Source organism: Chelonoidis abingdonii, chromosome 12 (assembly GCF_003597395.2).
Source record: "Chelonoidis abingdonii isolate Lonesome George chromosome 12, CheloAbing_2.0, whole genome shotgun sequence".
In the NCBI taxonomy this organism is placed as follows: domain Eukaryota; kingdom Metazoa; phylum Chordata; order Testudines; family Testudinidae; genus Chelonoidis; species Chelonoidis abingdonii.
In genome coordinates this window covers 2,727,953-2,741,208 of record NC_133780.1, presented here as the reverse complement: position 1 = coordinate 2,741,208, position 13,256 = coordinate 2,727,953, and the positions used below count along the sequence as shown (strand labels likewise).

At 48.9% G+C, this 13,256-nt stretch overlaps 1 protein-coding gene and 1 pseudogene across 1 annotated transcript in view; one reads left to right on the top strand and one right to left on the bottom strand.

Annotated features, from left to right (window-relative positions):
• The window catches only part of LOC116825152 (killer cell lectin-like receptor subfamily F member 1), a 212,635-nt pseudogene that overhangs the window by 50,694 nt on the left and 148,685 nt on the right, over positions 1–13,256 (bottom strand).
• Positions 1,859–13,256, top strand: part of LOC116825154 (killer cell lectin-like receptor subfamily B member 1B allele C) — a 14,657-nt gene continuing 3,259 nt past the window's right edge. Inside the window, exons 1-5 of the mRNA XM_032780912.1 lie at positions 1,859–1,943; positions 7,491–7,586; positions 10,838–10,999; positions 11,874–12,028; positions 12,589–12,701. Of these exons, the coding sequence (XP_032636803.1) occupies positions 1,859–1,943; positions 7,491–7,586; positions 10,838–10,999; positions 11,874–12,028; positions 12,589–12,701 (611 nt within the window). The remainder of the gene's footprint in view (positions 1,944–7,490; positions 7,587–10,837; positions 11,000–11,873; positions 12,029–12,588; positions 12,702–13,256) is intronic.

Sequence of the window (13,256 nt, the reverse complement as noted above, 5' to 3'; positions counted from 1 at the left end):
AGAGCTAAGGAAGCGTTGTTCTAAGTCAGCCATAAAAATGTTGGCATACTGTGGGGTCATGCGGGTACCCAGAGCAGTGCCACTGACTTTAAGGTATATATTGTCCCCAAATGTGAAATAGTTGTGGGTGAGGACAAAGTCGCAAAGTTCAGCCACCAGGTTTGGCATGTAAGTAGTTCACAAAACTAAGGGGGGGTGTTGGGGAAATTCAGGGGGGGGTGTACACCCCAGGGAAATCAGTGGTTGGGTACCAGATGGGAACCCTGCAGGTACAGAGGAGAGGGGCGGGGAGAGCCCTGCCCGGGGAACAGCCCCTTCAAGCCCCAGAAGTCCAAGGGAGGTGAACCCCTGCTAGAGTGGGAGAGACTGAGTTAGGAAATCTGGTCTGTTGCCTCCATGTCTGGAGAGGCCATTAGAGATAAGAGATTTTTCCCCCTCCCTTTTCCCCCTGCTATGCCAATGCTGAGAGTGGCTAAAACAGACTAGGGCTTGTCCCTAAAGTAAAGGGGTTAGACTGAGAACTGTAGCGAGCCACTGGGGTGAACAATTGGACCGAGAGTGGCCGGTTTTCCTAGATGGGGAGAGAAAATACTCAGCCAACTGCTACCCAGAAGTACAGAACCCACTGCGGGGGATTAGGAGCTCCGTTAACCTTTGTGACGACTGCTGCTTACTGAGTGGACATTTTCAGAAAACAATCCGTGGTGACTTCAAGATCTCTTTGTAGGATGGTAACAGCCAGTTTAGATCCCATCATGATGTCTGTGTATCTGGGATTATTTTTCTTAATGTACATTACTTTGCACATAGGAAAAAAATGACTTTGCTCTGGCTGGGACTGGGGCCCTCTGATTCCAGTAGAGCTAAGGGGGCCAATTCACAGCAGCTGGAGATCCGGCCCTAGAGCCTTGCTAATACTTGTTAACCACTGTCACACAACACCTTTCTTGGCTGGCTGATTGTGGTATGAGAGTAATATTTTCCGATGTATGCTAGAGCACACTTGCAAAATGCATCGGCCAAGACTTCCGTCAATAACTAGTCTGGCTAGTTTGTTCTTTCTTTAGACCGTCTGCTGAACTCCATGAACCATGTTAGTCATATTGATCCATATCTGAGCAAAATGTCAGGCACAACAGCAGCACTGGGTAAATCATTCCCAGGCTGAACAAATGTCCTCAGGAAGTCTTAAAAAGAGAACAGAAGATGGTTTTCTGGTTAATGCATTGGACTGGGACCCAGGAGATCTGGGTTACAAAGTTCTGCCACTAACTTGAGTGTAATCTTCGCAAGTCACTTAGGGCCAGACCTTTAGAGGCAATCGGGTATCTAATTTCAGTGGGAGTTGATCCCCAACTGAGATCAGGGCCTCACTGTGCCAGGCGCTGCACAGACACACAGAGGAGTCCATGCCAGAAATGGTTCAGGATCTAAACAGACAAGAAGCAGAAGGGGAAATGTGCAAGAAGCAGAAGGGGAAAAGAACTGACCCGCACAAATTCACACAACAGGTCAAAGAACTGAGAATAAAAGCCAGGAGTTTTAATTCCCAGCCAGTATTTTAGCCCCCCTGTGACTAGACCCTACAACAGATACCTCAAAGCTATGGTGCATCCGAAATCCCTGGCCCCAAGACTGCACCAGTCTCTACATTTCAAGGCCAGTTGCATTGGTTTAAGGCTGCAGGACCTAGACAGCCCTGGCTGTGATGGGACCCTTCGCAGTCACATGTGAAAGGAGTGGAATTCAGCTGTTAGAGAGGCGGTACTTCCTGACGTTGGACTGAGGTCAATTTCATGCACATACCAAGCGGCAAGCTGACCTGCGAACACAGCCAGGTGCTCTTATCAACTGCACCATGGCAGGAGAAATAGTCTACGCTGACCTGCACCTAACCTCCGGCTTTCCCAGCTCCAGGACACCCCTTTCAGCTCAGTCCCTCAGTAAGTGACTTTTATTTCCCGGGGGGGAAGGGGTTTTCGTGTTAAACTCACAGATGGATTTTGCTGGGCAGCCCCTTGCTTTCAATGCCCACCCCAGAGTGGGTCTGTGCCAGGGGAAACCTTCTGGCTTTTGGGGAGGTGGCTGCAACACTTTTGATGACCGCACTGTCACAACTCACTTTCGTGTGCAGGGCTCTTGGTGCAGAAGCCTGGAGTGGAAAGGGGAAGTCCATGTACCCACTCGCCAGTCAGGATGGTGCAACTTCTCCAATTATGACCCACAGAGCTCTGGCTGGTGGCTTGTGGAGTTATGGACGGTTGCAGAACAGACTCAGGCTACCAGGGCACTGGCAAGAAAGCAAAAACTGCTCAGACTCCTCCATGGAGTGGGGATGAGCCGTAGGGACTGTATTAACTCTAAGCACTGTTGAGGCAGCGGGGGCTAGTGGCTAGCAGCATTGCACTGGCCCTCAGCAGACCTGACCTCTAGTCCAGGCTCCTTTGCCCTCCCTTCTAGCGCTTTGAGGCAGGGGCTGTCTCTGCCTATATGCTTGTGCAGCCCCCGGGGCAGGAGCACCCTGATCTCACACAGGACATTGGGGCGCCAACTGTAGTTAACACTTCCTTCAGAGGAAAGCTGGTAAGTACAACTGTAATGCTGCAGCTGGGCATCCTCTGTAATGGTCCACAGTCTAGAGCTGCTACTCGAAAGCTGGCCAGCACTGGCTGGGCAGGGAAGGCTGGCATCCGGGGTAAGCCCCTGCCCTGGGAATTTGGCCATGGTGGGTCCTTATTTAAGGCCAGATTATTCAAGTGCTCAGCCCCCCACAGCTGGAGCCAGTTTTCGCTAAATAGCTCAGCACCCACCCAGCCCCAGCCCCTATACTCTCCACCGGCAGCACACGGGGGCAGGAGTTTGCTGCCAGTGGCCAGAGGAGAATTTCCCCCAGTGCAGGTGCACCATACAGCGGCCAAAAGCTACACTGCCAACCCCCTCAAAAACTCTAGTACAGAACAATTTCCAGGAGTGGGTCAGGGAGCAGTGAGGAGAGTTTCTTCTGCTCCAGATAATCTGAGTTGCTCTGGACTATCCACAAATTAGAGCAACCTCAGGGATGCTCTAATTGACACCTGGAGCTGATTTGGAGAAGCCCAGAATCACAAGCCCCTGGGCTTGCACTTTCCATGCTGCACAGCATCTCTGCAACCCATGCCATTAACACTCTTAAGAAACCCTTCAAGAAGCCTACAGCTCTAACTTCCCAGCTGTGACTTCACAGCGGCTATTTTTAAGCTGTTGTTTCCTTCCTCTGCCTTCCTACCTCTATGGGGGAAATTCACAACTCTGCAGAGGGCTCAGCGCAAACACCAGTGCCTTACTTATAGCCTGCCAAATAGGACTTTGTGTCTGGCCTTTGTGTTGGTTGTCTGTACAGGGGTGAATTTTATCCTGTGCACGTAGCATCTTCTGGACAGGGCATGTCTCTTGCTAGGTGGCTGTAATTCATACATGTTGCATGTCTAAGTTTCATTCTGATCATTAAGTCTGACCTCCTGCACAGAGATTTTCACCTACAGATGCCATCTTTGATTAGAATTATCCTTCCTTACGCTGTAAGGCCTCAGTTCAGCAAAGCACTTAATGCCTGGGCCTCCTTTTAACCACTTCCTTAAGCCCCAGTCAATGGGACTGCAGTACACTGTTAAAATTAAACCCATGTCCAAGTTCTTTGCTGAATAAGGATGTTTTGCTGAACTGGGCCCTAACTGACATGATTGAGTCCAACAGGAACAAAGAATTCAGACCATATGTACAGGATGGGGGATTCTCCTGGGAAGCAGCGTCTGAAAAAGATTTGGGGATCCTGGGGGATAATCAGCTGAACATGAGCTCCCTGTGCGATGCTGTGGCCAAAAGGACTAACACAATCCTGGGATGCAAAACAGAGGAATCTTGAGAAGCAGGAAAATTATTTTCCCTTCTGTATTTGGCTCTGGTGCAACCGCTGCTGGAATCCTGTGTCCAGTTCTAGTGCTCACAATTCAAGAAGAATGTTGATAATTTGGAGAGGGTTCAGAGAAGAGCCACAAGAATAATTAAAGGATTAGAAATCTTGCCTTATAGTGATAGACTCAAAGAGCTCAATCTATTTAACAAAGAAAGGGCTAAGAGGTGACTTGGAATCTCTGAGTAGCTCGTAGACAGACTGTGGTTAGTTCAATCCGTTTGTGATCAGGGCTGGTATTCTTGTTCTTGGACATTTTCCATGGAATCTTTTTAATCATCATGTTTTGTTTTCAAACATCATTATTTTGAAATGGGAACTGTCTTGGTTTCAAGACAGAAAATTATTTCGAAGAGGTTTAGTAAACATGACCTATGAGGAGAAGTTGAAAGAACTGGATGTGTTCAGTGCTAGAGAAGAGATGGCTAGTGGGGGGTGTTACCAGATTTGCCTGTTACTTTGGGGTATGCTCATTTATTAGGGTTACTCTTCTGGGAGGGCAGTTCTGTGAGTCTATTAATGTACTGCTTGTGTCACTTGTGTGTTCATATGGAGCTCTACTTTTCCCTTCCGCAAGTCCCCTCCCAGTGGAGCTACCCTGCAGGACCTAGGTTCCCCAGGGCTGGGCTCACACACACACACACACCTGAGAGGACTGGGTCAATCAGCACTTTCAAGCTGACCCCTTATATGCCCCTGGACTCAGCAGACTGGGTCGAGCAGCACCTCCAAGCTGCCACCCTCGTATGTCACAGTTGTACTGGCAGTAACTCACTTGATGAGCAAACCCACAGTATTTTTGGGCACTACAGGGATCTTTAGATTAGGTAAGAGGAACGTTGCTGCAGAATAAAAGGGAAAGCTAAAAACACAAAAGACTAAAGTTGAGAGAGAGAAGCAACCAGCTTATGCATAAAAGTTATTTATTGAATAATAGTGATAACCACACCAGGAGAGCCAACCCAACATAACAGTTTTACATTATTAAAGGTTACAAAAGTCATATACAGAAAACTATACTACCTGAGGTAGAAAAGAAAACAGAGAGAGAGAGAGAGAGAGAGAGCTGGGATCTCACCAATCCAGGAAGCTTGAACTGGTCAGGGTTCCCAGGTGATGGTGGTAGCTCAGGGTCCTGAGGGCAGGAGAAGGCAGAGCCCCCAGCACGATCAGTCAGGAGAAGATGAAATCCCAGTGGAACTGATGCAGAGTTTGGATCCACACATCAGAACACTTACTGGAGTGTGGGTAAAGTTTTTTGTAGGGAAACAACAGTGGTTCAAGGGAGAACACTAGATTTGTTTATGTGTAAACTGATGACTCGGGATTTTCTTTAGGCTAGACAATAGGAGCTGATCACTCTTGGCTATGGGTGATGTTTCTTCCAGGGAGCTCCCAATTCAATTAGGCAGCTTCAGTATTTTGGATATCCATCAAAGATTCATTACTAGAATTGGTCTGATAACTGCTGAACTGGGTGTGTGCAGGTATAGGTTCATTCATATCTGGAGCAGAGATCCCCCATGATGCTGTGTTTCCCTGCTTGTCTGGACCCAGAGTTCAGTGCGGTTCTTGCCTTGGAATCTCTGTTCTCCATTCTGTAGCTAATGAAGATGCCTCCCTATCCCATCTTTGATGCAGATGAGGCTAGGGGAGTTGCCTTAATCCTGTCACCCTTGTCGGGAGGAGTCTAGGTGTGTCTCCCAATGTTCTTCACTGCTCTCTGCAAGTCTTTTCTCTGATTGGTTTTCAGTCCCAGCAGAGGCTGTGTGTGTGTGTGTGTCCTTTCATGAGTCAGACAGGCTGGATACTGCGCCCTGGTTCCCCAAGAACACAGAGCTGACTGGTATCAGGGGGTGGGGACGACGGATGACAACATGATATCAGTCTTCCACTATGAAAAAGGTTGTTATAAAGAGGATGTTGATCATTTGCTCTCCGTGGCCACTGAAGGTACAATAAACAGTAATATTTAATTTGCAATGGGGAAGATTTAGGTTAGATTTTAGGAAAAAACTCTCTAACCCTAAGAATAGTTACGCACTGAAACAGGTTACCTGGGAAGGTTGTAGAATCTCAGTTGTTGGAGGATTTTAGGAATAGGTTAAACAAATGCTAGTCAAAGACGGTCTGGGGTAAACTTGGTCCTGGCTCAGAGCGAGGTGAGGGAGGGGGAAGGTGGTCTCTAGATGATCTCTTGAGGTCTCTTCCAGCCCTAGGTTTTTATGATTCTATGACTTCATGATTGAAAGAGGTTCAGTTTGAAACAATGTCATGTGACTAAGCTGACCAATCATGCTCAGCAATGCAAGTTAGTAAATAAACCTTGAAAATGGAAAGCGAAAGCACCGAACCAAAGATGTTTACACATGAAAAAAGTTTCCAGCCAAAAAATGTTGCAAATGGGAACCTTTGAGAAAATCAAATTTGGGAAAGCAAAAATAATAGTAATTCTGAATCCTGCCTGGGCCATTGCAGGATGCTCAGGGCATGACCCGGCTTCCACCATCCCTGGCTAACCTGGGCCTCTCTTTGCCTGTTTTCTGTGTTGTTACATTCCTTAAGTTCTCTCTCTCTCTCTCAGGACTATTCGATGGAGGGTGTCTTTACTAGGCCCCTTTTGCATGTTCTTCCAGCTTCCTATGGCCGATGCTTCACTTCGCTCTTAACGTAAGAATGGCCACACTGGGTCAAACCAATAGTCCATCTAGCCCAATATCCTGTCTTCCAACAATGGCCAAAGAAAATGCATCCCAGATCTTTCCAATTTCTGTTCTGGATAACTTTAGAGATCAGGGGTTGTTGGACTCTCTGATGGGATCTTGGCATTTGTTATTAATTCATTCCATTTAATGTCTAGTAATTTTCTAAGGCATTTTCTGTCCAAGGTATTTAGACATCTGTCTACGCCTTTGTTGGATTTCCAACTTTCACATCTATACATTAAGGTGGAAATAACAGTTGAATTGAATATGTGTAGTTTTGTCTTTAAACTGTAGATTTTCAATGCCTAAATTTTGTTTAAACTGGTACATGCAGCTGCTGCCTTGCTAATTTGTGACATTATTTCCTCATGGACATCCCACCGGCTTGTGCATTACTGCCAAGGTATGCAAATAGACAATATACATAATGAACACAATAGACAATAATTAAGAACAATGCAATTAGAGAGAACCTGAGGAACCACAAATAAATATGGTGAGGAATAAAAAAAGAGGCAGAACGTTTAAAAATGTGGGAAATGTGAAAGACTGAGAAAATGTCTATATTTTCATAAAAATTCCCATTTTTGAGAAAATGGCCAAAATTTCACCCCCATTGCCTTTACAAAGGAGTCAGGCAGTTTTCCAGTCATCCCAGACTGGCCTTCGAAGGAAAAAAAGATGAACAGTTGAGCGTATAGGCTCCAATTCTGTAATAAACTCCATATAGGCATACGATTCTGCCCACACTGTTAGATCAGGGCTGTGTTTTTCTTTGAAACAGTCTTTCATACACCAGATGCCGATTGTTGTTCACCAGACGTTGGCTCTTACAGGTCCCCCGAATCCCTGGTGGCATCGGACAGCACTGTGGGTCGGATGGATTGGGAATATTGTCCTGGTGATTGCTGTGATAGCGCAGGGGATTTGGAGTGAGTAGCTGACAGCGCTGTGTTTATTTGTGCGGGTCCATCAGTGTGTAGCATGGATTGTCCCGTCCCTCCAGAACTCCATTGTGGGTCCCCTCACACTAGCTGGTACATTTCTTTGATGTTCCAAAGAGCTTGACTGTAACAGAGAGAGAAAATTAGATAGATGGGTGCGCATGGGGATGGATGGATAACTAGATAGATCCAGGCATATGCTAGAACTGGTTAAAAATAAGGGGGGAAATTTACTGATATATTTTAAAAAAAAACAATTTGTCACCTTCTTTTCAAAATTCTAAAGACCTCCTAAATTTTGAAAGTTCAAAATTTGAAAAGTTCTGCAGTTGGCTGAAAAACGGGAGGGAGTGGGAAGAATTATGTGACAGTTTCATCAACATTTTTTCTCCTTTTTTAAATTTCAAAATTACATCAATATTTTAAAACTAGAACAAAATTTCAACGAACTCTATTGCTAGCGCTGATTGAGAATTTCTCATCCAAATGTGTTTTTAAAATGGAAAATTAGGATTTTGCTATATATTTAGAGCTCCTTATCCACCCAGTTGCCTCCTCTTAGCACCAGTCTCCTGATGGGTTTTGAAGGATATGCCTGGGTTCTTCTGGATCCTGCCTTCTGCTCACCAGGGTATAACAACTTATATTTTCTTCCTGTATTAATTTATTCCCCTCGCTCCTTCCTAGCAGGGTCACCAGGGCAGCCTGGGAGGAAAATTCTAACCATAGGGGTAACCCACAGCTTACTTGCCAGGTAATTGGAGACCTGGAACAATTTTTATTGTGGGGATGCTGAGAGCCATTGAACCAAACTGCAAACCCTGTATCTGATGGAAACCACTTCAAGCCAGGGGATGAGGCATCTATATTGGAGACTCCCACTGGTGAGGCCACATCTGGAGTTCTGTGTCCAGTTTTGAGGCCCCCACTGCAGAAAGGATGTGGACAAATTGGAAAGAGTCCAGCAGAGGGCAACAAAAATGATCAGGGGGCTGGAGCACATGACTTACGAGGAGAGGCTGAGGGAACTGGACTTATTTAGTCTGCAGAAGGATTTGATATCAGCCTTCAACTACCTGATGGGGGGTTCCAAAGAGGATGGAGCTTGGCTGTTCTCAGTGGTGGCAGATGACAGAACAAGGAACAATGGTCTCAAGTTGCAGCGGGGGAGGTCTAGGTTGGATATTAGGAAACACCATTTCACTAGGAGGGTGGTGAAGCACTGGAATGGGTTCCTTAGGGAGGTGGTGGAATCTCCATCTTTAGAGGTTTTTAAGGCGCAGCATGACAAAGCCCTGGCTGGGATGATTTAGTTGGTGTTGGTCCTGCTTTGAACAGGGAGTTGAACTAGATGACCTCTTGAGGTCTCTTCCTACCCTAATCTTTTATGATTCTAATATACAGGAGATAAATATAACATAACAGAATAAAACACTATTCTCAGGGTCATCTGTGCCCATGCTGATAATATCCATATATTTCCCTAGTCACGTGACCTGATCTAGCAAAGGTAAAACGTGTGTCATGTTGGTATTCGCGCTTTGATGGGGCCCTTGATGACCTGTGACCACGATATCATCTGTGCCTCAGTTAGCAGCTTGGCTGACCGGGGTCAGTGCAGCCCAAAGGACTCACACATGGGATGTGACGGTCAGTCCCACCACGGGTTTAATGGCAGCAGGTTATAAAATCCCCAAACCCCGACCCACTGGCTTGAGGGCACAGTTCCAGGAATGGGGGGAGACTGTCTCCCAAACCATCTCCCTGACTAGCTAATGGAAGGATGGTGACTCACAACTCCATGCCAGATCCTCACGTTCAGAGATGGCTCTGGACTGCAGAGGGGCTGATGAGCACTGCTGGCAGGTGTCCTCTTCATGCAAGGCTCAGGCTGCTGCTGCTCCCAGGATTTCACCTCCCCACCAAGGGGTGTACGACTCAGGGGGCAGGTTACTAAACTAGCCTAAAAATCCTAACTTCAGTTTCCCACCCCAGCGCTCCGCCACACTCCCAGCAGGCAGCAGCCCTGGGCTAGCAGCCAGAGCAGTGGTGCCCTGGGGAGGCTGAGTTTTCCTAGGGAGATGGGGGGGCTAAACTCAGCCAGGCTGTGGGGGGAATTTTCCCAACAAAGGTCTCTAACCTGGGAGTCACCTTCCTCCCTGAGATAGCACCTCTCCCTGAGCTACCGGCACACAGAGCCCCAGGGGAGCACCTTGGGGCTTACACATGTATATATATCGCTGCTCTTGCTGTCACTGCAGTGCACCTTGGGAATCCCAAGCCTGCAGTGCATCATGGTAGATGTTGTCGAGCCAGGGAGCCTAGCACATAAGGAGGAACACCAACATGAGGCACCAGACTACAACTCCCAGCACCTCAGGCAGCAGCCTGTGAATATTGAACCCACCTGCTGTGAAACATTTCATCCTTCCAAATCAGGTTGATTCTGAATTTTTACTTCCACAAACAAGTTTTTGATACTTTGACTTTTCATCCCAATTCGGGGCAAAAACAAATGTGGAAATATTGGAATTGCCCATGGCACATAAATTCTGATTTTTTCACCTACTCTATCTAATACAGACACACAGAGAGAGGCAGTCACACCGATGGAGATGTAGTGAGAGAGCTGCACCAGTAAAAAGAGGATATTGCCTTTAACACACCTGGTTTCTCCTCCCTCATCTGCTGTGTGACCTTCAGGAAACCACTTTCCCTTTATGTTTCTATTCCCTCTCCTAACCTATATTTTTACCTTGTCTATTTAGGGTGAGATTCCCAGGAGCCCCTAAGGGATTTAGAAGCACCATCTTCATAATGACATTAAATATCATCCCTTTGGCTGTAAGCGCTTAGCTCTACGTTCTGGGACCAATTCCTGGCTTTGCCACAGACTCCCCTGTGTGACCAGGGCAAGTCATTGAATTGCTCTGAACCTCGGTTTCCCCATCTGCAAAATGGGGATCATGTTTCCTTTGTTTGTGTAGACTGTCAGTTTTTTAGGACAGGAACTGTCTCTCACTGTGTGTCTGTGCAGCTCCTGACACAATGGGGCCCTTATCTAAGCTGGGGCAGGGGCTGTCTCTTGCTGTGTGTCTGTGCAGTGCCTGGCACAATGGAGCCCTGAACAGGCTTTGGGGCAGGCCCTGTGTCTCCACAGGGCTCTGTGCTGGTGCTTTTACCAGCAACTCCCACAACAATGACCGGGCGCCCTCACTCCCACTGATGCTGTTTTGCAGTTTCCCACTTGTTGTCTGAGAAGGGACAGACCCCGGCAGCCCCTGGGAGCAACGGAGCTGGGAGCAGAGACACCAGCACAGCAGAATGTGGCACCCACCTGGAGCGTTTCCGATCCCAGCTGACCCAAAGTCTGTGCTACCGAGCCCAGCCCGGCCCAGCAGGTAACCCCAGCTTGCATGTCTCTGAGCTGCCCTCCACCCCAGGCACTGCCAGTGGGAACCCAGCTGTGGTCCCAGCCCCTGGGGATCCTGCAGGGCAGGGACACGCCGCCCCCTGCTGGCTGAACTGATCTGCCACCAGCCCTGCTTGGTGCCAGGTTATGAATGTACCTGCCTCAGCTGGGACTGGCCATCTACTGGCCGTTCAGGGTAATACCCAGCCATGAAGATTTTAATAACAATGTCATACAAAGGTGTCCAACATTTTTCAGTGTGTGGGTGGGGGGGGGGGAAGTTCACATCTTATTAGTGAGATTATCTTATGGTCCCACCCCCTCCTGTTCCCTGGCATCTGGGACCCATGTCCCCTCCCATTCCCCATCGCCCCTGGGTCCCAGCCTCCCCTCCTGTTCCCAGCTTAACACCACCCCTTCCCCCCAGTTCCTCCAAGACCCTTCTAGGCCATTCTGGCAGTGTAAAGGGGCTTTAAAGTGGGTCCATAGGCCCCTGAGAATCTCCCCTGACCTGGGGGGGGCCTCTCCAGCTGGTGTGGAACTGGGGTAAGAGCCCTCCCTCACCCTGTTCCCAAACCCCCAAAATGGGGGGCAGATTGGCAGTGTGGCTAGAGTGCAGTGCACTATGGGTGTTCTCTGCTACTCAGGGCCCATATGGGAGCACTGGATAAGGCAGAGCAGCCCTGAGGCTGCTGTAACTGACACCAGGAGCCAGGCAGGGCCTTGCCCAGCCCCAGATTTCAGGGAGCACAACGGGGACTGAAACCCATTTGAACCCCATTCCTGCCCCAGTCTCAGGACAGGAGTAGCCGGGAAGGAGGCCCAGAGCGCTCAGAGCATTAATGACGCCTGTCTTTCTGCAGGGGGCTCCGGGTGCAAACTCTGCCCCACGGACTGGCAGCTGCGTGGGGACAAGTGCTACTGGGTCTCCAGAGGAGGTGAAATGTGGAGCGAGAGCCGTGCCAACTGCTCAGCGAGGGGCTCCCAGCTGCTGGTGATCCGGGACTCTGAGGAGCTGGTAAAGGGGATGATACCTTCCTGCTGGAGCTGCCCTGCAGGGCTAGACCCTGGGTGCACAGTCCAGGGGCGCATAAGCTACATGATAGGGCTGGGATTGTCAACGCTGCCTAGGGGATTTGGACACCTGATCCCTTTAATTGTTAATAATGGGGTGTCCAAACCCCCTAGGCGGTGTTGACAATCCCACTTAAATCACTACTCCCAGGATCAGGGGCACACAAAGGCAGCTTAAAGCCACCAGTACCTCCCCCTTCTGGGGTGTGCCCAACGCAGGTCAGTTGGAGAGAGGGGCTGGGTGTGTGAGGATGGGTGGCTACAGAGAGACGGAGGCTGGATGGGGATGGATGGATGGATGGATAGAGGGGTGTCTAAGGGGGATAGTTGGATAGATAGATAGATGGGTGTGTATGGGGATGGTTAATGGTTGTGTATGGGGATAGATGGACAGCTAGACAGAGTCAGCTGTTCTGGTCCTGAAGTCGTTGAGAACCTGGATTCACAAGAAAAGAGCCCGACCACACGTCTGGTCACCAGCTGCCTGTCCCACACTCACTGCAGGAGTTCCTAAAGCACCTGACACAAGGTTCACATCTGTTCTGGGTCGGACTGTCCATCTCCTCCCCGGAGAAGGCCTGGACCTGGCTGGATGGCTCCCGGCTGGATCAGACCCTGTGAGTGATTCCTTAAGTCAAACAATTTCCCTCCCCTCTGTGGGCAGTGGGGGCCAGGGATGGGGGAGATTGGGGAGAAGGTCAGGAGCTCAGGGGGAGCTGTGTTCAGTGTCAGACAATGCTGAGACCCCAGGAGGGGGGCTGGGGAGCCCGGCTGAGAGGGGGGCTGGGTGGGAGCAGACAGGGCCATGGGGCAGGGAGAGAGTTGCGCATCCCCCAGCACAGAATCATAGAATATCAGGATTGGAAGGGACCTCAGGAGGTCATCTAGTCTAACCCCCCGCTCAAAGCAGGACTAATGCCCAACTAAATCATCCCGGCCAGGGCTTTGTCAAGCCTGACCTTATAAACCTCTAAGGAAGGAGATTCCACCACCTCCCTAGGGAACCCATTCCAGTGCTTCACCGCTCTCTGAGTGAAAAAGTTTTTCCCAGTATCCAACCTAAACCTTCCCCACTGCAACTTGAGACCATTACTCCTTGTTCTCTCATCAGGTACCACTGAGAACAGTCTAGATCCATCCTCTCTGGAACCCCCTTTCAGGTAGTTGAAAGC